Consider the following 24,667-nt stretch of genomic DNA (forward strand, 5'->3'; position numbering starts at 1 on the left):
TATTAAGGAAATACTACAGAGATATCAAGGAGACACTGTAGAGATATTAAGGAGACACTACAGAGATATTAAGGAGACACTGTAGAGATGTTAAGGAGACACTGTAGAGATATTAAGGCGTCTCCAGAGATACTGACAAGACACTGCAACAATATTAAAGAATCTCTAGAAATATTAATGAGACACTACAGAGATCTTAAGGGGTCTCCAGAGATAATAACAAGACACTACAGAGATATTAAAGAGATTTCTCAAAGATATTGTGGACAAATGAAAGTGTGTTTGTGATTGTAAAGTTGGAGTAGTCTGTGTGAGTCCTGATCAAGGTTCAGGACACGAAGTTTACTTTCAGAAGATCTGAGAAATAACCCGTGCCTCAAAACCTCTGCTCTCCTCTGTTGAGACGAATGAGAACATGCTGATCTCGGCTCTTTTTGAAGACAACTCTGTGAAGCTGAGGAATTTCAAAAAGGTGTCGGGTGTTAGTGGCGATTTCCCTGGAGGGAACACTGAGGTTTTGTGGCCTTTCTCTGGGCCGCGGGATTAAAGCGAACACAGCTTTAGTTTCGACGCTGTCAGGACTTTAGAGAGAATTTAGAAAGCTGATCTGAGCGCAGGCTGAAGGACTGTAAAGGGGTTTTAGAGACTCTGGGAAACCAACAGAAAACAAGAAATGAAAAACATAACCCTCCATAACCTTCTGCCGCACCTGGACCTGCAGAAACATGCTGGATTTGTGAATATTATTATTCACAACATAAGATTCATATAAGGTACCAGTTTTTTTTTGCCAGTATATTAGTCACATTAATTACGGGTTTTAAAGGAATGCTACGTAATATTTTTACCTTAAACTTACAGCTTCAAAATAACTGTGATCCTCCACTGAGCTATAACAGGGAGAACAGAGCCTCCGTTTTTGCTTCTTTGTGTTCAGCAATGCAGAAACTGCATTATGTAACTTTGGGAGGAGGGTAGGAACCTACCACTTACCAACTGATTTCAGTATAGTGCTGTAAAACAATGACACTATGGGACGCCTAAGGGGAACAAAAAAAAATAATTAAAGCACTATCCTGAATTCAATGGGGAGGGCAAGGGTGGTTTCTTACCTCTTCCAAAAGTTACATAGTGCAGTTTCTGCAGTGCTGAGCCCAGAATAGCAAAAACAGATGCTGTATTCTCCCTGTTACAACTCAGTGGAGGATCACAGTGATTTTGAAGCTGTAATTCTAAAGTATAAATACTACCTACTGTTACTTTAAGTTATACAATTTAACAGTGTTGCTGTGGCGCTTTATACCATGGTTACACCATTAAAGAGCCAGTGCCTTGTTCCAGCCTCAGTATCTCCTGTGGGAGTTCAGGTGACATTATGGAGAGTAAACGGAGACGAACATGAGGACGTTACCTGGTGTCTCGTCCAGCGCCTCCTGAGCAGAAGACAAGCTGAAAACAGAAACAGTGTCATTAGTCCCTGACCTTGCTGGCTGAGTTCCATCAAATCCTCACAGCAAATCTTCCACTACATCTGCTGATTCATGCCCAGCACTCACCTCTTCAGCCTGCGTTTGCGGCGGGACTGGGCAGTGCTGGAAATGAGGGTCTCAGAGGTGAAGGGAAGCTGCTGGTGGTCTGTGAGGGTAGAGTCCATCATGGCCTGCTGCAGTAAACTCATAACCATCTCCTTCTCTGAGGAACAACACAAGAGTGACATAAGACTGTACAGGATCATGATCCATGCCCTTTTCAGTTTTCCAGCTTTCAATTTGATTTAAACTATATTCACTGTTTGAATTCCCACAAAAACGTGTTACTCAAGGTGTTTAGTTTTGTAGCGCTGTTTGTAGAGTGGTGACTATCCGCTTGTTAATTCGTGACATATCGCCCTTGTGAAATGTCATGTCCAGGTCCAAACCGCTGCTCGGTACCAAGAACTTAGTGATTTTGCTGCTAGGTTAATGACTTTTCAGACCTTATTGCAAATTATTATGAAGAAAAAAAAACAACCAGCACCAAAACTAGCTCCTGTCTTTACAAACCATGGCTACTTTTTATTAGATCATAGATAGCACAACTCGTTAGAACACCGAGACTGACCGTGAGCGGGAGACGCCTCTCTCCGCGGCTCCTGAACTTCCAGAGACGGAGCTGTGGGAGACACGGTCCCTCTGCTCCCAGAGACGGAGCTGCAGCAGCTCTCTCTCTCCCAGAGGCGGAACATATAGTCAATCGCACGGCAGCTCACACAGTTCAGAATGAGCTGCGAACCCCTGAACCGAGATCACACTGTTTGAGATATTTAGCTTTATTCAAACTGTAAAACTCAGCATGTTACAGTAAAGAAATAAAATCATCTGCTGATGGAACAAGACATGTTTCTGATAGAAATCACCTACAGCAAGAAGAAACAGTCGAGAACTGAATAATCTCTTTATCATTCTCCTTTAAAGCTCCTAATGAGAAATATTAGAGGTACAGAATCGATTTAATACCAGTTTTGAGAGAGTAGACCCACTGTATTTACATTTGCCAGAGGCTGAACACTCCTCAGCGGAACACACATCGTCCACGCGCTGAACACCCCCGGGAGGAACATTACTTCTCCGTGAGCAGAGGTTTGATCCGAGTCGCTCGGGTTCACAACTACACATTGATCCACTTCTGGAAGCACTGTGTGTGTGTGTGTGTGTGTTTTGGGGGAGGGTTGTATGAAATGAAATCATCTATAGACCCAGTAACTTGTGCTCATTAACTGATCGTGACGCTGGGTGGAGGTGATTTAATTTTATGTAACATTTATAAATGATGTATAAAAGGTGAACTAGATTAAAAGTGTATTTTTCTTTTTGAGTTTAGATTCAGCTCCTCACCTCTGTCTCCAGCCAAAAGAAGCCACTGCTGAACCAGAGACAACGAATCAGTCTGAAGAATCTGACACAGTAACTCCAACACCTGAGAGACAGAAAAGGGCAGAGAGAGAGAGAGAGAGAGACAGAGCGGGAGAGAGAGACAGAGAGAGATGTGTTCAGGTGTACTGAGATACTGGAGTACATGGGTATTCAGGTGTGTTGAGATGTTCTCAGGTGTGTTGAGGTGTGCTTGGGTGTTCTCAGGTGTGTTGAGGTGTGCTCAGGTGGGATTAGGTGTGCTCAGGTGTCTTGAGGTGTTCTCAGGTGTGCTCGGGTGTCCTTATGTGTGTTCAGGTGTGCTTGGGTGTTCTCAGGTGTGTTGATGTGTGTTCAGGTGTGCTCAGGTGTGTTGAGGTGTGCTCAGGTGTTCTCAGGTGTGTTGAGGTGGGCTCAGGTGTGTTACCCTGAGCTCCTGGCCACCAAGGCTGTCTGTCTGAAGCCTATGAGTGGCTGGGCGTCTGTGGGAAGTCGCAGTGCTGTGGTGTTTATTTCTGCAGGACGATGGAGGTATAATCCGCCCGGTCTCAGACGAGTACTGAGTTTTCCTCTGAGAGGGCTCCTCTTCCTGAGAACCCTAAAGAACACAGCATAATCACTGGCCACTTGATCAGAAACACCCCACTTCTGTCCGGTGTCTCAGGAAACCCTTTACCTGTCCTTTGTCTCTCTGTCCTGGCCCTGAGCCTGCTGCTGAGAGGCTGATTTTGGTTGCCAGATCCTTCAGCTCCTCCTGCCAGGCATCAGACAGCAGAGCTGTGGGGAGAGGGACGTTTAAATGAAGAATATGGGAAATTAATCAGAGTTGAGTCTGTGCAAACAATATCTGATTTGAGTCATGAGTTACCAGGAATAAAATCTGAGTTGAATCATGAGTCAGTGGGAAGCAAATCTGAGATGAATAACAAGTTACTTTAAAGTTAATTTGAATTGATTCAGCAGTCAGTGGAAACTGAATCTAAGTCAAGACCCAAGTCATTTGGAGGTGATTTTGAGGTGAACAGTGCAGGTGGGAGGTGCCGGTGAGCATTACAGGTGGGAGGTGCAGGTGAGCATTACAGGTGGGAGGTGCAGGTGAACATTACATGTGAGCAATACAGGTGGGAGGTGCAGGTGAGCATTGCAGGTGAGCGTTACAGGTGGGTTATACAGGTGGGAGGTGCAGGTGAGTGGTACAGGTCAGCAGTACAGTTACGAAGTGCAGGTGAGCGGTACAGGTGAGAAGTGCAGGTGAGCATTACAGGTGAGCAATACAGGTGGGAGGTGCAGGTGAGCGGTACAGATGAGCAGTACAGGTGGGAGGTGCAGGTGGGAGGTGCAGGTGAGAGGTGCAGATGAGCGGTACTGGTGGGAGGTGCAGGTGAGCGGTACAGGTGGGATGTGCAGGTGAGCGGTACAGGTGGGAGGTGCAGGTGAGCGGTACAGGTGGGAGGTGCAGGTGAGTGGGGCAGGTGTGGCTCTCACCTCTGCTGGACTGGGCTCCGCTGGTCGAGCTGTAGTTGAGTGGATGAGTTCTGGTTCCGGAGTCTAGAACCTGGCTCTTAATGAAGGGATGTGGAAACAGAGGAGTGTTGGAGAACCAGTCATCATTCACTGTACACACAGGACTGCCGTTTAGACCTGGGCACACACACACACACACACACACACACATCAAAGAACACAGTTCCACTGTTCCACACACCAGAGAAACTCCATCACTCCAGAGAACACAGTTCCACTGTTCCACACACCAGAGGAACCCCATCACTCCAGAGAACACAGTTCCACTGTTCCACACACCAGAGGAACTCCATCACTCATGAGAACACAGTTCTCTTTTGGAACATCCACATTGGTGTTTTTATTTGCTGCATCATTTTCTGCATGGGATGGAACTGAATGTACTCTTTCTCTCTCATACACACACACACACATCCATTGTGTATTGTGTAATAGCTGTGAGGGAGGACACAGTTAAACCCAGAGGGTGAAATGTTGTGGTAAAACAGAACAAAACCAACAGTGACTTTAAGTATAAATGTTCCTCAAACAGGAAACAGCACAGAGCTCCATTAACTCTCTTTCACTGCTGTAATTACTCCCAGAGTCCTCCAGCTTCCGGAATAATCCCCTCACTGCCACACGGAAAATCATTCATATTCAGACTGTGTCCGTTTCTACACACACACACATCATTTCCACCAAACACCAGCAACAAAATAAGCAACCAGTCCGTTCCCTTTAAATAACTTTACTTTTTTGTAACACCCCCCCCCCCCCCCCCCCCCAGGATCTGTATTCTCTGGAGTGACGGACTTCCATACAGTAACTATGGAAATAGATGGAAAGACTCAGTGTGTTCTGATGTTTAACAGAGGATTCACGGTTGATTATTGGATATTTGTTACTTACTGATGCCTGTAGAGGGCAGCAGTGAGCCATGTTTGTTTATTTGAGCTTTAAAGAGCTAGAAACAGAAAGTGAGTTAAAGTTTAATAATCTTTAATTATTCGTGGGTTTCTGGCAGTGACAGCTCTGGAGGCATCCGCAGAGTTGTGGGCAGCGTCTGATTGTGTCTGAGAATGGCCTGAGGTGGAGTGTGTGTGTGTGTGTGACAGATTCTTTCCCTCCAGCGTCCCATCATTTTCACTGCTCAGAGTTTAATGGATGATTGACAGATTTGGTGACCGACACACACTCAGCTGAGCCACTGTGTTGCATCATTGCTGTGGGTTCTAGCTACAGTTTTATTTCGGTTCCACCTCTCTGACTCGTTTAATGGACTGCACACCTTTATTTATTTCATTTAGAGTGCAACAGGCCTCAGGAGGCCCGGGCTACTCGGGCCATGTGTGTTAAGGCGTCTGAGTCGCGGTGGCAACCTTGAGGAGTGTGGAGTGGACAGGGGCTGAAATGACACTCTCTTGACTCCTGACTCCACATGATTCATCTCCTGGGACTGTGCTTTGTGTTTTTCAAAGTTCCTGAAAGTTGGTTGGACACATTGTGTGGCGTGTTGTTGTTGTTTGGACTGAACTTGGTTCGGCCCCCAGTTCTCACAGAGCAGTTTTCCTTGTCGTACGTTTGTCTTTCACTGGAGATTTTCTTCAGCCACCAACCCAGGAATCCCTCGGGGGAATGTTACAAGCTGCTGCTGAGAGTCAGATAAAAACTAATGTGAAAGCTGCTGTAACTTCAGAGATTTTACAAGCGGCGAGTTTGTGATGGAGCTCTGTGTTTCCTGATTGACAGGTCTCTCTGACCAATCAGAGCTCTGCAGGGTTTACACCTCATATTTAGTACCCAGTTGATTAGAGTCATGTCCGTTCCATGCAGTGGAAAAGCGCAGTAAGTAGATTTTGCATTGAATTACGTCACACGGGAGTTCCTCTGAGTGCAGCACAGGGGCCAGTAAAGTGATTCAGATTTTAATCCTGCTCCACAGGTAGTGACCTCATAAGTTTACTGTAAATTACTAGTGCATTGTGGGAGATTAAATCACTCAATAGGAAATAGGGAGCCATTCAGACATTCAGACAATGAAGCGGCTTTAAAGAAACATTAGGTAAAGTTATGACGATTATGAAGCTGTCCATTTAAGGTTAAAAATACAACATAGTTCTCCTCTAAAATTCACACATGGTTTAGATTTCAGTTTGTACTCATTATTAATGTTCTGAAATATGGAAACGTGTTTTGAGACATTTCTTTGTTTCCAATTAAAGCTCATGTCCAGACTCTGGTGGTTTGTGTTAATTGGAGCCTGAAGATGGTCAGAAATGGCTGATTAAACACTGCATGCTCATTAACAGGGTGTTGGATGTGAACCGAGCCATGTCTCCATCCTCTCTCTCCACTCACAGAGTAAACACAGAGATCATTTCTGATTCTGAAGTGTTTTTCTGCTTCATCGCGCCTGAGATCTGATGAGACGAAGAGTTCAGGAGTGAGGTAGAGAGGCAGGTAGAGAGGCTGGTAGGGAGACAGTTAGAGAGACAGGTAGAGTGGCAAATAGAGAGGATGGTAGAGAGACAGGTAGAGAGGCAGGTAGGGAGGCTGGTAGGGAGACAGGTAGAGAGGATGGTAGAGAGACAGGTAGAGAGACAGGCAGAGAGACACATAGAGAGGCTGGTAAAGAGACAGATAGAGAGGCAGGTAGAGAGGCTTGTAGAGACACAGGTAGAGAGGCTTGTAGAGAGACAGGTAGAGAGGCTGGTAGAGAGACAAGTAGACAGGCTGATAGAGAAACAGGTAGAGAGGCTGATAGAGAGACAGGTAGAAAGGCAGGTAGAGAGACAGGTAGAGAGGCAGGTAGAGAGACAGGCAGGGAGGCTGGCAGAGAGACAGGTAGAGAGGCAGGCAGAGAGACAGGCAGAGAGGCTGGTAGAGAGGCTGATAGAGAGACAGGTAGAGAGGCTGATAGAGAGACAGGTAGAGAGACAGTTAGAGAGACAGGTAGAGAGGCTGGTAGAGAGGCAGGCAGAGAGACAGGCAGAGAGGCAGGTAGAGAGACAGGTAGAGAGACAGATAGAGAGGCAGGTAGAGAGGCTGGTAGAGAGACAGGTAGGTAGGCTGGTAGAGAGGCTGATAGAGAGACAGGTAGAGAGGCTGATAGAGAGACAGGTAGAGAGACAGGTAGAGAGATGCAGAGAGGCTGGTAGAGAGACAGGTAGAGAGACAGTCTGTGGTCATCACTTCTCTTTGCTGGGTCTCACCTGTGACGTCTCTTTAAAACCAAACAGATGCAGAATGAGCTTCTTCTAAAGCCCTTCACTGTTATTAAAGCACTGAAGGGTCTGTTGTGGTCCCTCTGCACACACACAGCCGCTCACAAATATCATCTGTAATGTAATTAACACACTCCAGCAGCCTGGCTCCCGTCAAGGATTAGATCATCCAGCTGAAGGGCTGATTCCTGAACAATCTCACAGGGATATTTACACAAACACAGATTAAACCACAGTCATTAATTAAAGTCTTTCAGCAGAGGACCAGCCCGGAGCGTGTCGTCAAACACCAGACAGATCAATCCCATCAACACTGAGACCGGGACCAGATCTAACGGATAATCACGTGTTATGAACGTGTCACTACCATTAAATGATTTATAATATCAGTAATAACTGTGTGAAAGATTAGTAAAGTCTGCCACCTTCTCACCCATTATCTGTTGTGAAGGACTAGAAGATAAAGTTGTTGATGGCTGTATGTTTGTGGAGGGAGGACTGATCTCAGAACAGTTGTAACAGTCTAAAAACTCCAGTAGCTCTGCTGTGTCTGATCCACACTGACAGCAGTGCGTGAATTGAGTAGCCCCTCCCACTTCTTATTTTTTACTGAGATTTCTGATTCAGTGCAAATCCACCGTGAACATCACTGACGTCTTGTGGACAAATGACACAACCCCAGTTCCCCACAGAAAACTAATCCCGTCCGAATAGGGCTTTAGAGTTAAGGTAAGGTTTAAGGGAGGGTTGATTATGTGTTTAGACATTGTGGGGACTTGTCTGCCCCCAACTGGGGGGTCCCCACAATGTAATCATTACATTTTAAAGTGAAGACATTAGGGTTAAGTTTTGGGTAATGACACCACAATTCACAGATATGTGTGTGTGTGTGTGTGTGTGTGTGTGTGTGTGTGTATGAGCTCACCTGACAGGTGTGTGACTCTGTGGGGGTGGGGGTTGTGTCTGGAGAAGAAGGAGTGGTGGCTGAGCGTCCCGAAGCGAACGCTGCCCCTACTGGTCACTCTAGTGAGGTCAGAGATGAACTGGGCGGGGTTCTCAAACAGAGTTTTCTCTGAGTTCTTCTGCGTGGCCTGGAGATCTCTTGCATCCTCACATCCCTCCATCATCTGCAGAGAGAATGAGGCGTTAAAATAGTATAAAATATACATCCAGCTTTATTTAATTTCATAATGACTGTGGACTCAAGGAGCGTATAATCTCGCCATTGTCCATTTCCAAAAATAGGAAATGAGGTGAAAGAGCCATACATGAGACTATGACAAATATCACCAGGCTCAATGCCAAGCATCCACCATGAAGTATGATTCGGGCTTAATGTTTAGGGGTTAGTGTTGAGTGTAAAGAGTCCAGGAGCTGCGGCTAGAGCACCACAGGGGCCCAGTGGGATTTCACATCTAGAAATGTTCATCCAGCTTCTTTAACATCTAAAAACATCTAAAGTTGCTTTTGTAAATGCTTCTGAAACACGAAGCACTACAACATTAGCTTCAAATCCTCCTCCAGTTTCACAGAGATTCTGCAGACGAAACTAGCTTCGTCTCCTAAGAGACGGACAAACAAAAGTGAAGTTCACACAGACAAACTCAGGACGTTACACAGAGAAGAGAACAGAGGACACTTTTAAAAGTCTCTGTAATAACTGTGTAGTCACACAACAGCAGAACACAAAACACCGGGAGCGGAGCCGTGACGCAGCCCCTGTCACAGAGGGATGTCAGTAGATTATAGGACGGAGTACATGGAAAGAACACATTTCAGGGTCTAATAGTGTACTAACATGTAATGAATGTGTAATAAAAGAGTCACTATAGACACTTCTATAACACCACATGGGACTGAATATTCTTACCCCAGCAGATCTGCAGTTAACTGAGTCTACGTCAGCGGAGGTGTTCTTGTTTCTCACAGTGGAGTTTCCTAGAAAGCAGCAGATAAAGCTTAAGCTCTAAGTGTTCTTGTAAGATACTGTCTCTCTCTCACTCTCTCTCTCTCTCTCTCTTGTTCTGTCTGTTCTCTCAGAGAAGCTTCACTAATTCTCTCTGATGTGTGTTTGCTGTGTTACTAGGAAATGGTAATGAGAAGTCACACACACACACACACACACACACACACACACACACAGAGATTTTTAGAGTGCTGTGCATTTAGTTCCAGATCAGATCAGATGTGAAATCTCTAAAGTGGAAAATCAAAACTCTCAAAACTTAAAGAGCACCCACTAGTTCCTTTCATCTCCATTCAATGATTCTGCTGCAGATGTTTCTCCAGGTGTTTCTTCAGGTGTTTCTCCAGAACACAAACCAAACACCTGAGGAGGACATAGAGACAGATCAGAGACATTGAGTCCCTCACACACTCACCCAGTCACTCACACGCTCACACAGTCACTCACACGCTCACCCAGTCCCTCACACCCTCATCCAGTCACTCACACGCTCACCCAGTCCCTCACACGCTCACCCAGTCCCTCACACGCACACCCAGTCCCTCACACGCTCACCCAGTCCCTCACACGCTCACCCAGTCCCTCACTCGCTCACCCAGTCCCTCACTCGCTCAGTCACTCACTCACTCAGTCACACACGCTCACATAGTAACTCACACGCTCACACAGTCTCTCACATGCTCACCCAGTCTCTCACATGCTCACCTATTCACTCACACACCCACCCAGTCACTCACACACTCACTCACTCAGTCACTCACTCACTCACTCACTCACTCACTCACCCTGTCATTCACACACTCACTCAGTCACTCATACACTCACCCAGGCCCTCACACGCTCACCCAGTGCCTCACATGTCCACGCAGTCATTCACATGCTCACCCAGTCACTCCCATGCTCAGCCAGTCACTCCTACGCTCACACAGTCATTCACACGCTCACCCAGTCACTCACATGCTCACCCAGTCACCCACACTCATCCAGTCACTCACACGCTCACCCAGTCACTCACACATTCACTCACACAATCACTCACACTCACCCAGTCCCTCACACGCTCACCTAATCATTCACACACCCACTCAGTCACTCATACACTCACTCAGTCACTCACTCACTCACCCAATCACTCACACACTCACCCAGTCACTCACACACTCACTCAGTTGCTCACTCACTCACTCACCCTGTCATTCACACACTCATTCAGTCACACCCACGCTCACCCAGTCACTCACACACTCACCCAGTCACTGACACGCTCACCCAGTCCCTCACACGCTCACCCAGTCACTCACACGCTCACCTAGTAACTCACACGCTCACCCAGTCTCTCACACGTTCACCCAGTCCCTCACACGGTCACACAGTCACTCACAAACTCACTCAGTCTCTCACATGCTCACCCAGGCACCCACACTCACCCAATCACTCACAAAACTCACCCAGTCCCTCACATTCTCACCCAGTCACTCACACACTCACCCAGTCCCTCACACGCTCAGTCACTCACACACTCACCCAGTCACCCACACTCACCCAATCTCTCGTGGGTGTAATATCATAAGATCAGACACACTCCTAATCCAGGCCTGAGGCTACAGCAGCCACACAGCGCCCCCTACCTCCAGAAACAGCCCTGCGCTTCCAGAGCGTCAGAGCACAGAGAGTGTGAGAGACACAGAGAGAAACACACACACACAGAGAGAGAGACACACACACACACAGAGAGACACAGAGAGAGAGAGAGAGAGAGAGAGAGAGAGAGAGAGAGAGAGAGAGAGAGAGATGGAAAAGCAGGCAGTGGGGGAGCAGGACACAGCACAGAATGGTCATTACTGCTTTTAAAATATGAAAAATTACAGATAAAAATATCCTTCTCACCACAGAATAACGGGGGACAGTGAAAAAGAACTACACAGTGTCTGACCCTCTTCACTCTGTGTCACTGAACCCCATCTCTCCGGAGGAAATAGACTTCAGGGGAAGGACAGCCCACTCTAACCCTTTCATTGTTGATGATGTTGGGCCAAGGGGTTGCTACAGGGCATCGCCCCTGTAGAGCAACATCTTCAGCTCACTTGGTGTTTTTCATACTCTGTGTGTGTGTGTGTGTGTGTGTGTGTGTATTGGCGGGGGGTGGGGGCAGTAAGGGAACGGTCAGTGTTTGAAAGTGGTGTTAAAAGCTGGAGAAATACAGCGTCCCCCCCTCCACTCACATCACTGACACTGCCCCTGACACCGGTCAGTGACCATCCTTCATCTGACCACTGACACAAACTTTACCTGAGCAATGATGACCAATTACAGACAGAGAGAGAGAGAGAGAAAGGGGGGCGACAGAGAGAGAGAGAGAGAGAGAGAGAGAGAGAGAGAGAGAGAGAGAGGGAGGGAGAATGTAGAGAAGATCCGCGCTCGTGCTGGAGTCAGTCCAGCCTCGTCCGCGCGCGCCGTTTCTCCAAGACAAAAAAAAATCTCGTACCACCGTGTTCTCCTTCACGTCCGCTGGGATGACGGGCGCCCCGGTGACAATGGCGAGCGCGAGCGTGGCGCGCATTACCCCGGAGCTGCTACGCGAGCTGCTGCGCCGCTACAATCTCTCGCGCCTGGAGTTCATCCGGGCGTACGGGGTTCCGCCGCTTGTGTACACGCCCGAGCTGCCCGCGCGCGCACGCACCGCCTTCGTGCTAGCGTACGCTGCAATCTTCGCTCTCGCGCTGCTGGGGAACGGCGTGGTGCTGTGCGTGCTGGCGCGTGAGGGAGCCGCGCGGCGCGCCTCCAGCCTCTTCATGTGCTCGCTCGCGCTCAGCGACCTGCTCATCACCTTTTTCTGCGTCCCCTTCACCCTCCTCCAGAACATATCCTCCCAGTGGAGTGGAGGTAAGACCCCAAACCCTCCTCTGGGACTCCTCATACCCCACACCCTCCCCCTGAACTCCTCAGACCCCACACCCTGCCCCTGAACTCCTCAGACCCCACACCCTCCTCTGCCTCAGACCCCACACCCTCCTCCGCCTCAGACCCCACACCCTCCTCTGCCTCAGACCCCACACCCTCCTCCCGGACCCCACACGCTCCTTCCGAACTCCTCGGACCCCACACCCTCCTCTGCCTCAGACCCCACACCCTCCTCCTTAACTTCTCGGACCCCACACCCTCCTCCCGAACCCCACACGCTCCTTCCGAACTCCTCGGACCCCACACCCTCCTCCCGAACCCAGCACCCTCCTCCCAAACCCCACACCCTCCTTCCAAACTCGTCGGACTCCACACCCTTCTCCCGAATCCCACACCCTCCTTCCGAAATCCTCGGACCCCACACTCTCCTCCCGAACCCCACACCCTCCTTCCAAACTCGTCGGACCCCACACCCTCCTCCCGAATCTCACACCCTCCTCCCGAAATCCTTGAACCCCACACCCTCCTTCCAAACTCGTCGGACCCCACACCCTCCTCCCGAATCTCACACCCTCCTCCCGAACTCCTTGGACCCCACATTACTTTAATTAGTTGATTGTTTGGGGGTTTGACAGCTGTTGATTAGTGTTTAACGGTTGGTTGTTGGGTCTGTGTTTTTCTTTTTAGTGGTGATTTGTCTTTTACAGTAATTTAGTTGGTGTGTGTCTGAATCGGAGAAAAGTAGTTTGTTAGATTTCGCTGTTTGTTTGTGCTGAGAAACTGAGAGAGAGAGAGAGAAAGAGAGAGAGAGAGAAAGAGAGAGAGAGAGAGAGAGAGAGAGAGAGAGAGAGAGAGAGAGAGAGAGAGGGAAAAAGAGAGAGGGATAGAGAGAGAGAGAGAGGGAGTGAGAGGGAGAGAGGGAGCAGGAGAGAGGGAGGGAGAGAGAGAAGAAAGGCAGAGAGAAAGAGAGAGAGAGGGAGTGAGAGGGAGAGAGGGAGCAGGAGAGAGGGAGGGAGAGAGAGAAGAAAGGCAGAGAGAGAGAGAGAGAGAGGGAGGGAGAGAGAGAGGGAAAGAGAGAAAGAGAGAGAGAGGGAAAGAGGAAGAGGGAGGAAAGAGAGAGAGAGAGACAGAGGAGAGAGGGAATGAGAGAGATAGGGGGGGAGAGAGAGGGAGAAGGAGAAAGATGGAATGAGAATGATCGTCTAGGACTAGATGAATAACCTGATCACTCTCCATAGCGCTGCTCATTCAGAGTCCGGTGCGAGTGGATGGGGCTGAGATGCAGAGCAGTGCTGATGTGGGTGAGAGCAGTCGGAGTTGGGTGGTGGATGTTAATTAGCTGAAGACTTTGAGCTCTGAGCTCTATCTTTACCCTCGGCTCCTCCAGGCCACAACCATCCATCAGGAGTAGTTTTTTTTCCACTGCGAAATCTCCACAGCGTCCAGCGAGCGCTCACGGCACCGTCCTTTATTGCCTTTCATTCTGGATGAGCCTCAGGCCACTGGGGCGTGGCACAGGGCCAGCAGCTTGACCAGGAACACGAACCGTGCATACCAGCGGATCAATTAAAACCAGACAAAATAAACTGGCCTTCAGTGAAGAGTGAACGGCCACGGGACAGCCAGGGATGCAGACGTTTAAACTGACATCAAAGACCTCAAAGACATTCCTGCCATTTCATTAACATGTTTCTAACAGCACTTCATCAACAAACAGATTTATACTGATGCCTTGTGGCCTGTTTGTGTCAGTGACACCGTAAAAAAACACTATTTTTAACCTAACTGCCCCCGGGGGACCTTCTCCATGGAGACTAAACTGCCTCATTCAGGGATGACAGAGGAATTTGATTTTTCATCTCACGTGAGTTTGTGGAACTTGGATTTGTTCGATACACATTCACGTTCAGGTGTGAGCCCACCAACCCACACACTGTGAAACAAGACCCCAGTCAGTTCTCTGTGTGCAGCTTAAGTCAGAAAACAAGTCGTTCTAATTCTGCTCCACATCCACATCTAAAGTGCACAGACTTTAGAATAGCCCCGCCCCCTCGTCTGAGCCTGTCCAATCACAGCGCTGGACCCGCTTTTGTGTGAGAACACAAAGACGAAATTTAACGCAGCAAAACAGACACAACGAGCGCAGAGAAATAAGAGCACTCAGTAAAAACTGAGAAAACGAGAACAGAGAAGAAAGAGAACCGAGCGAAAACGGCTAAAAACTAGAGCTTCTGCTCTTCGCTCCTCACTGCTGTGCGCTCGGGGTCGGGGTGAACAGCGAGCGGCTCATTATCATTTTAAGGAACAGGTGCTGAAAGTGAGCATTCTGAACAGGGCTGTTTACACAGGGGGTGAACACTGCTGTGGGGTTTGGACCAAAGCAGGTCACAAACATTTCATTAACAAACAGAACTACGTTCCACGGTGGAGAGCAGCGGGAATGTAATCTTTAAGCTCACAGTAAAGAGTTAATACTATTAAAGAATGGCTGTTAATTTCCAGAGCACATTCCTGACCTGAATGTCCATGTGGTCATCTCTCTGTCTTCAGTCTCTTCCTACTGAATGAAGCGGAACTGAATTGAACCGTTGATTACTGACCTTCCTGGTCCTGGTCTAAAATTAGCACCCTTCTGACCTCACAACCTGGGTCTGATTTAACAAGAACAATTCACCTGCGTGAGCATTATCCAGGCTCCTTTATGGGCTCCTTGAGATCTGAAGCTGGAAAAACACCCTCACCACCCACGCTCCACAGGCTCATATAGACCAACCTAATGAGCAGGAGCTCTCTGCTTCCCAACACCAATCATCCAATCAGCCTATCAATCAGTCAATATCTCCTTTTGTGCAGATAATTGTAATTCAGAGCTGGAAAACATGCAGAAACATCTGAAGATTTGAAAGCTGTGGTTCAGGACTGGGACCTTCAGACCGGAAGAATGTATTTGAAAGACTCATTTGAAAGACTCATGTATTTGAAAGTAAATCTCTACATCTGACCCAGACCTTAAGGCTTAATCCTGCAGACCACCAGCTCTCTGAGCACTCTCACGCCCCTGAAACTACCCTGAAAGGGTAGGAGTGAACAAGGTGTGCCTTCTGCAAAACACATGAAGCCATCCCACTAGTTATTTTCTAACTGCCACTCTACTGGACTCCACTGGACTCTACTGTTCTCTACTGGACTCCACTGGACTCTAATGTTCTCTACTGGACTACACTGGACTCTACTGTTCTCTACTGGACTACACTGGACTCCACTGGTCTCTACTGGACTACACTGGACTCTACTGTTCTCTACTGGACTACACTGGACTCTACTGTTCTCTACTGGACTACACTGGACTCCACTGGTCTCTACTGGTCTCTACTGGACTCCACTGGTCTCTGCTGGACTCCACTGGACTCTACTGGACTCTACTCTCTGATTGGTCCCTGGTTGGTTTTCCAATCCCACAGCTCCCCCCTGAAATGTATCTGGTGTCGTCTCTAACCCCGTCTCTAAGGAGAACAATGGGCTTTGGAAACCACAGCAATGGCGGCGGTAACGTTAAGTGGTGTTTACTCATGGTGTATTGGCATGTTGTTGTTGTTTGGGACTGAACACAGCTCTGTCATCAGTTCAGACATATCAGTAGAGTTTGTTCCTTTCTGAATCCACACAGACAGTGACTCGAGGCCAGGTTCGAACCCAGGACCCCATGGCCCCAGATCTGATCAGAAGTGACTCTGGAGTAAGGGTAAAGCTCTGATTCTTGTTCTCCTCTCTCCTGAAGGAGTTCTGGTGTGTAAGACCGTGCCGTTTGTCCAGACGACTGCAATAGTGACAGGAATCCTGACCATGACCTGCATCGCGGTGGAGAGATACCAGGGCATCGTCCATCCGCTCAAGATGAAGAGGCAGTACACTCCAAAACGAGCATACAAGATGCTGGGTGAGTTCAGGCTGATAATATGAGATCAGCATAAATGAAAAATAAACAGCATTTCTCACTAAGCTTCATTCATTCATTCATTCATTCATTATCTGTAACCACTTATCCAATTGAGGGTCGCGGTGGGTCCAGAGCCTACCTGGAATCATTGGGCGCAAGGTGGGAATACACCCTGGAGGGGGCGCCATTCCTTCACAGGGCAACACAGACGGACACTTTTGAGTCGCCAATCCACCTGCAACGTGTGTTTTTGGACTGTGGGAGGAAACCGGAGCACCCGGAGGAAACCCACATGGACACGGGGAGAACACACCAACTCCTCGCAGACAGTCACCCGGAGCAGGAATCGAACCCACAACCTCCAGGCCCCTGGAGCTCTGTGACTGCAACACTACCAGCAAAATTTATTTGCTCAGCTGACAGACAAAATGAAACCTCTTTGGCAACTGGAGTCAGGCCATTCACATGACATCATCACATGATGCCTTATCTGTGGTGGAATGGCTGTTTAATAAAAAATATATCCTTGATTTTGTCTCAGTCTCATTTCGCAATTCTTTCTCTCTCTTGTTTAAACTCAGTCTCTCTCTTATTTAGTGTCGGCTCTGTCTCAGTTTTGTCTAGATTTAGTCTTGATCCTGTCTCTCTTTCATTAAACTCAGTCTTGACTCTGTCTCAATCTCATTTAGACTTGGTCTTGATTCTGTCTAAGTCTCACTCTCTGTCTCACACTTGTTCTTTGCTTGTTCTCACTCAAATCTCTCACTCATTTAGACCCAGTTCTTGACTCTGTTTCGGTCTTGTGTAGACCTGGTCTTGCTGTAATTTGGACTTGGTTCTGTCTTGGTCCTGACTCTGGCTCAGGTGTCCACTGCCAGGATTCAGACAGGTTCTGAGTGAGAGACCCATGGAGCAGCATGAGTCAATCAGTTCCAGCTGTGTAAAGGATTCTCTGTGTAGAGCCGGCCTGGGTCTGTCAGTCAGTCCATCATCCTAATGACCGCGTGAGCCTCATTAGAAGCTTATTAGGGTAATGTCCTCATTACTGCTTTGAGAAAAGCTCTGTACCTTCAAATCCCTGCGTCTTCTGAAGCTCTTATTTCAGAATAAAATGTGATGAGGCCATGTCTCCACTGACATCGCCTACAGAGCAGTGGACAGGTCCAGCATCCCGCTTCTAAATAAATCAGCATTAAATACCAGGGGAAGTGAAGAGACAGAGTGTAATTGCATCTGAAACATCGGTGACCAAAGCTCAGTCTGAAACTCCACAAAAACTCAGATAAAATTTAATTGGCCTTTGTTTATATTTACAGCTGTTAGCAGATGCTTTTCTCCAGAATCAAATCAGAAAACACAGACAGGTCAGAGTCCAGAGACCGCCCAGGAGATACAGGAGTCAGCACTGAGACCTGAGGAGACAGAGAGACAATAAACACATCCCTTAATGCTCTTCCATCAACAAGGAACCGGAACAGTTTCATTTTTTGAACCTCATTTAGAACTGTTCTGCGCTTTTCCACTGACATTAATTGCTTTGAGAAATAAAAAGGTTGAGACGTTTCATTACGCCCCACAACTGTGCTCCACTGTGGAGGAGGAGCTGGGGGTGTAACGTTTAGATACGTTTCTGCTGTGAGAGCCATGAGGAGGGAGGGCAGTAATTAACCTCTGTCTGTGTGTGTGTGTGTGTGTGTGTGTCTGTCCTCTCCTCAGGGCTGGTGTGGGTGGTCTCCATCATGGTGGGCTCTCCGATGCTGTTTGTTCAGCAGTTAGAGGTGATTTTTATCTTTAATAGAAATCTATACTATTGTAAATGATCTGTTTGTGTAATGCACTGAAATGCAGTTTATTGATTATTAAATAATGAATCACACACACACACACACACACGTACTACACAGTTTGCCTTTATGGGTCCAATTTCTTTCATGTGTCCAACTCCTAACAGTCTCTAATGGATCCTTTCATCTATTTTACACACTCACTCCCTCTGTGTGTGTGTGTGTTTGACCATGGTATGACCCACACTGACACATACCTATAGTGAAATGGGGAGATTCAGAATGAGAGAGAGAGAGAGATCTCCTGCTGTGAGAATCAAAACCCACCAGAACTCAACCTGAGGGTCTTAAACCACACACACACACACACACTGTAACCTCTCACTTATATTCATCCCCTTCTCTTCACTCCTTTGAAATTTCAGAGATGAAAAATAACTGCAGCCTCTCACTAGAGCTATAAACTTCGACCATATCACCCCAGTTCTCTCGTCCCTACACTGGCTACCCGTAAAATTTCGCATTGATTATAAAATACTCCTCTTAGCTTATAAATCTCTAAACGGTTTAGGCACGCAGTATCTTACTGAACTTTTCATATCTCATCGCCCGTCACGTACACTTCATTCACAGGATGCCCATGTACTCTTTGTTCCTCGCACTAAGAAAACCATTGCAGGAGGAAGAGCCTTTTCTCACAAAGCTCTTCAACTCTGGAATAGCCTTCCAGTTATTGTTTGGGTCTCAGACACACTCTCAATCTTTAAATCTAGATTAAAAACCTACCTTTTCAAACAAGCTTTTGGTTAATCACTCACTTTCAGGTTACTCCTTCTCTATTAGTGTTCGAGCTGGTTTTCATATTATCACTGCCTCAACATCATCAACATACCTCCAACCGGTTCCATGTTGGTGGAATACAGCTTTGTGAGGAGCTTGGTGTTCTTTCAGTCCTTGATATTTCTGTCCTGTGCAGGTGAAGTACGATTTCCTCTATGAGCACCACCACGTGTGCTGTCAGGAGCTGTGGGGTTCAGTGATCCATCGGAAGATTTACACCACCTTCATCATGGTGGCGCTGTTCCTGCTGCCACTGACTGCTATGTTGTTCCTCTACACCCGCATCAGCATTGAGCTGTGGGTCCGTAAACGGGTCGGAGACGTGTCCGTCCTCAGCACCATGAACCACCGCGAGATCAGCAAGATCTCCAGGTACAGCACCTTTAATAGCAGCTACAAACAGCATCCAATGAGACAGAGAGGAGATCTCAGAGAGATCAGGAGGATCTCCATATACACAATCACACCCTCTTATGTGTGTGTGTGCGCGCGCATGTGTGTGTGTGTGCCCGAGAGTTAATTATGCTGTGGAATAACTATAAAAATTTCTGTTTCTGTTTGTAATTCAAATTAAAAGTTTGTGTGACTGAAGGTAATCAGATCCTCACAGCAATGTTCCAGCTCCCAGTGTACAGCCATGTGTAATGTCAGAGGAGGAGAAGATAGTCCGGGGTTTGTTTACAGAGTGTGTGAGACAGGTGTGGGACAGTAGGACAAGGGACGTCTTTCGGAGATGAAAAAATCACAAAAAGAAAATGTGTTTTACGTTTTTCAAACAGGAAGAAGAAGCGCGCGGTGAAGATGATGATCACCATCGTCCTGATGTTCACCATCTGCTGGGCCCCATTCCACACCATCCACATGCTCTTCGAGTACAGTGAGTACTCACCCAGTCACTCACACACTCACACAAATCTACTGAGTAATTAGCTTTTTGTTTTCTCTCTCTGTCTAACTCTGTGTGTGTGTGTCTCTCTCTCTCTCTCTGTCTAACTCTGTGTGTCTCTCTCTCTCTAGATGACCTGGAGTCGAAGTATGACGACGTGACACTAAACATGATCATCGCTGTGGTTCAGGCAATTGGTTTCTCCAATTCCTTCAACAACCCCATCGTCTACGCCTTCATGAACGAGAACTTTAAGAAGAGCTGCATCTCCACATTATCCGCCTGTCTGAGACAACCCCGGTGGCTAGGGGGCACTCCGGAACGTCGGAACATCAGCGTCCAGTTCAGCAGACCTCTCAAACGCCAGGCCTTCATGCGAAACGACTCAGTGAACACAGAGCAGAATGGCAGCAGGAGCAGGACCTTGGAACTCCCTGCCACATAGACATACAGGATATCCTTACACCAATATGTGTGAGTTTATAAGTATAGAAATATCAGCCAAGAGTTGCCGCTCTTCACATGCTTTCTACAAAACTAGGGCTGATAATGAACTCCTTGAATTTTTCAAACTTGACCTAATTCAGCATGAACTCACTCCACCGTTCACTGCCAACTGTGGACGCCACCAGGGCGAAGGTTTGACTGTGTCCCAGCCCCTAGACCTTTCTGAGGACTGTCAGAACTTCTCCACAATTTGTAATGTGCAAATTTGTAATTTGTAATCATGTAAATCTGACTTACACTACATTCCCAAATGTTTATGGACAATTGCTCATCTAGCATGACTTCTGAAATGCGTTTGAGGGATGAGGGAGTTTGCTGCAGTGAGTGCTCCTAATTTTCTGGTAGGCTTTAAAGTACACACCTAAAAAGAAAGTCCCTCAAAGTTAAAGGAAGTGGATCTGTTTAGAACCCTTTGTGTGATGAAAGTTATTCTAGTACCACAGAGGGTTCGTGTATTGATAAGATATGCTGTATGTAATTTGACACTGTATAGAACCTAAAAAATTCTCCAAGAGTTTCCTCTTATCTCCACTCTTCTCAACTGCTTGATCCATTTCGGTGTCATGTCAGTAACAAGGCAATCAAAAAACTCAGTAATGCTCTCATGGCTGCCATCAAATCCTCCTGGCAATGTTCTAACAGCTAATTCTAGGGAACAACCTTCCCTAAAGAGAAAAGACTGCTCCTGCAAGAAAAAAGAGAACAAACTCGTGATTAATGCCCTTCATTTCAGAAGAAATGCTGCTCTAAATTTTGGAGATTTAAACTTAAGTGTAGTGAAGGTAAAATCTTCAGTATAGAAACGCACCCTCTGTTAAGGGCCCCAGCCTGAGGTTATGAACCCAGATAATTATCTAAATGAAACACATCAGAGGGCTTTCCTCACTGGAGTCAATTTGCCACAGTTGTGAACACACCTGAGGCGTGGAAGGACCCACATGTAATTAGATGTCCTCTTATCAGAAACGGACCTGATGTAGAAGGACATTGCAGGTCCAAATTTGATCAGGAAAAGATTAGTGCTCTCTCAGCTGTCACCTGTTACATTAGAACTAGAGAACACTTTCAAACACCAGAAATGTCAGGATATCTGCAGGGATTCTGGGAGACAGGAAGCTCTAAACTTTGGCAATGCCTTAGCAGCTGGCTGGAATATCGGGACATTTGCAGGAATGCCAAAAAACCTGCCTGGAAACTGGTACCTCTGTAGGAATGCAGGAAAACTAATTCACCTGTAGGAATGCTGATCTCTTGCAGGGATGCATGTACACTTGAAGGGACTGTTGATATTCCAGTGATATTTGCAGGAATGTTGGTATACCTGAACACCAACACCCAAAGTAACATTGCCTGCAACATAACACCAACCTGCAACAATTTGGGTACACTTCCAGGAACACCAGTTAGTGTGCAAAAAAATATAGCCACACCCCCAGGGACATTTGTGGACCTGAAAGATACCTGTAAGTGTAGGTATATATCTGAAGATTACTGGTAAACTTGCCCTCGAGATCTCATACTTTTTACAAACAGAGAGCACTGGTATACCTGTAAAAAAAAAAAAAACATGCATACATCTTGAGATCATTGGTAAACTTGGTAGAATGTGGGTACACCTCCAGAGATCTATAGTAAACTTACCAGGATGTGGGTACACCTCCAGAGATCTGTAGTTAACTTACCAGAATGTGGTTACACCTCCAGAGATCTGTAGTTAACTTACCAGAATGTAGGTACACCTCCAGAGATCTGTAGTTAACTTACCAGAATGTAGGTACACCTCCAGAGATCAATGGCAAACTTGTCAGAATGTAGGTACACCTCAGAAGATCATCTACAAGAATGTAAGTACAAGTCTGGAGACCACTGATATACTTTCCAGAATAGGTACACATACCAAGAGCACTGATATACCTGCAAAAAAAATGGGCACACATCTTGAGATCATGGGTGAACTTGGCAGAATGTGGTACACCTCTGGACATCATGGGTAAACTTGGAAGAATGTGGGTACACCTTCAGAGGTCAAAGGTATTCCTGCCAGAATGAAGGTACACTTACAGAAATCACTGGTAAACTTGGCACAATGTAGGTAGACAATTAGACATCAAGGGTAAATTTAGAAGAATAAGGGTACACCTCCGGAGAGCAGTAGTATACTTGCCAGAAAGGTACACCGGCGGAGATCATGGGTATATCTGCAAGAATGGGCACAAAACTTGAGATCACTGGAAAATCTGCCAGAATGTATGTACGCCTCCAGGAATATTGGAGAATATAATCCAGTTTAACACCTGCTGTTGTGCTACTGTAGGCTACATGCAGCCCTGGCCATACACCAGAGGGAAAAGTTTAAAAACTGAAAATAGAGGGACTGCTGGTATTTTCTCTTGGATGCTGAGCATTTTATAAATAATGCATGGCTTTTTGTTTGTTTCTTTGTTGCTAGCCTCCCCCTTAAGCTTGAAGATTTTTTTGTTTACTTTCTGAGTGTGTATATATTAATACATTTTGCAGATGTATTCCACATGACTATATCCTTATTTCCAGCAAAGGTCTATTGAACATATTGGGTTTGGTCGAAAAAAAATATAGGCTGAAAAATCTTTAACTCAATATCCAGTCATCGCGTTACAGATGTAGGAGAATTACCGTAAATCTGCTCTCTGAAAATGCTTCTTAAACTGGCAAATTCAGATCATACGTCATAACTCAGGAATGCTTTACCATATAGCATGATTCACACATCACAACAATGTGCAGGACCTCTTCCTCCAACCATGCCATGATTATTAATGCATCACTGAGAAGTCCAGCTCAAAATATAATTGAAATACTGATAAATATAACTAGATTGTAAACAAAAGAAAGGGTAAACACAAATCAGATCAATCAGCAGGACTCCATCTTTCCAACTAGAGAGAGAGCACCCAGGTCCAAACACAACACACCACCATCACCATCGTCACAGAGCTTCATACACAAGGAAAGAATTAACTTACAAAAATTCTGTTAGTGTTATTTGATAACTGACTTTGATGTAAACTCAAGATCTTCCTGAATATAATATTCTCTGAGAAAGATCCCGAATGTTACTGGTTATATACACACATTTGGGAAAACATCAAGGGGTTCCACTATAATCAGGATTCAAAATATGTATTTTTGGTTCTATAATGAACATTTATTAATTAATCGTGTTCCTTCCTTGGTCCCACATCTTCAGAGTTGTTCCCTCTGTGTCCTGAGCTCATTACTCATTAATAATGAGAGCACATTTGCTCAGTTTGTTTACATCTGCTGAATTAATGAAGCTGTCTGTCAGAGAAACGGATGACTGGAGGAAAAACCAAAGCCCACCCACCACAGCCCCTCATTAACCAAACCAAACAGCTCTGTCCACGTTCAGAACACACCATACATCAGCCAAAACATCAAATCCTTGTTTCTACACTCACTGTTCATTTTCTCAGCTCCACTGACCACACTGTAGTTCTAATTACAGACTGTTGCTCTGCACACTTTGTTACCTCATTTCCCCCGTCTTTCAGCGCCCAGGACCCCCACTCAGGTGTGATGTGGTGGTGGGGTAATGTCATTTATTCATCTGGACCTGGAGAGCTCCTGGCTTCCCATGCATTCACAATACACACACATTCTCTCTCTCTCTCTCTGTTGTAAACATATTCTCCCTGATTGTAATGGGCTGTAATAATGCAGCTGGTTTCTTTCACACCGGGGGAAGTGGAGGGCTGTCAACAGCAGCTGTAGCCCCTTTAGACTTGTTAAAGTTTCTACTTAAACTTCTTCCTGTCTTAAAACGTGTCACCGTCCTCTTCCTCTTTAAAACGCAGCTTCGGAAAACCTACATCGGCTCTGATCCAGTTGCGAGAATTATAATAATAATAATAATACATTTTATTTTTGGTGCCTTTCAAGACTCTCAAAATCACCATACAGAGAATCAAAGCAAGACAACAGGTAGAAACAAAGCTAATTAAAGCAGGCTAATTAAAGAGATACATAAAATCAAAGGACTAGGCTAAAGACTGTATGCTGTCCTGAACAGGTGGGTCTTGAGGCATGATTTAAAAATGTCCAGGGAGTCAATATTACGGATGTCCGGTGGGAGGGAATTCCAAAGACGGGGGGCGGTGCGGCTAAAAGCTCTAGACCCCATGGTGGTCAGACGGGCTGAAGGGACAGTGAGATTGATGGATGAGGAGGA

General features: G+C 46.5%; 2 protein-coding genes across 2 annotated transcripts; one reads left to right on the forward strand and one right to left on the reverse strand.

Annotated features, from left to right (window-relative positions):
* Positions 1 to 1,323: 1,323 nt before the first annotated feature.
* Positions 1,324 to 12,183, reverse strand: tbata (thymus, brain and testes associated). The gene is made up of 9 exons (XM_066666611.1): positions 12,070 to 12,183; positions 9,489 to 9,556; positions 8,544 to 8,745; positions 4,374 to 4,529; positions 3,565 to 3,665; positions 3,316 to 3,486; positions 2,874 to 2,955; positions 1,557 to 1,692; positions 1,324 to 1,449 (listed from the first exon to the last, which is right to left on the reverse strand). The coding sequence occupies exons 3-9, from the start codon at positions 8,743 to 8,745 to the stop codon at positions 1,374 to 1,376; spliced, it is 924 nt and encodes a 307-aa protein (XP_066522708.1). The 5' UTR covers positions 9,489 to 9,556; positions 12,070 to 12,183; the 3' UTR covers positions 1,324 to 1,373.
* Positions 12,098 to 20,377, forward strand: qrfprb (pyroglutamylated RFamide peptide receptor b). The gene is made up of 6 exons (XM_066666610.1): positions 12,098 to 12,467; positions 16,264 to 16,422; positions 18,139 to 18,200; positions 19,183 to 19,418; positions 19,826 to 19,923; positions 20,064 to 20,377. The coding sequence occupies exons 1-6, from the start codon at positions 12,098 to 12,100 to the stop codon at positions 20,375 to 20,377; spliced, it is 1,239 nt and encodes a 412-aa protein (XP_066522707.1).
* The last annotated feature ends 4,290 nt before the right edge of the window (positions 20,378 to 24,667 follow it).

This window comes from Hoplias malabaricus, chromosome 3, assembly GCF_029633855.1.
Source record: "Hoplias malabaricus isolate fHopMal1 chromosome 3, fHopMal1.hap1, whole genome shotgun sequence".
Lineage (NCBI taxonomy): Eukaryota > Metazoa > Chordata > Actinopteri > Characiformes > Erythrinidae > Hoplias > Hoplias malabaricus.

Coding starts and splice junctions, on each gene's coding strand:
- qrfprb (XM_066666610.1), top strand. CDS start 12,098: ATGACGGGCGCCCCGGTGACAATGGCGAGCGCGAGCGTGGCGCGCATT. Junction 16,423..18,138: donor ACGAGCATACAAGATGCTGG/GTGAGTTCAGGC, acceptor TCCTCTCCTCAG/GGCTGGTGTGGGTGGTCTCC. Junction 19,924..20,063: donor CCACATGCTCTTCGAGTACA/GTGAGTACTCAC, acceptor CTCTCTCTCTAG/ATGACCTGGAGTCGAAGTAT.
- tbata (XM_066666611.1), bottom strand. CDS start 8,745: ATGATGGAGGGATGTGAGGATGCAAGAGATCTCCAGGCCACGCAGAAG. Junction 4,530..8,543: donor CAGAGTCACACACCTGTCAG/GTGAGCTCATAC, acceptor GTGTGTGCCCAG/GTCTAAACGGCAGTCCTGTG. Junction 1,450..1,556: donor CGCAAACGCAGGCTGAAGAG/GTGAGTGCTGGG, acceptor TTCTGTTTTCAG/CTTGTCTTCTGCTCAGGAGG.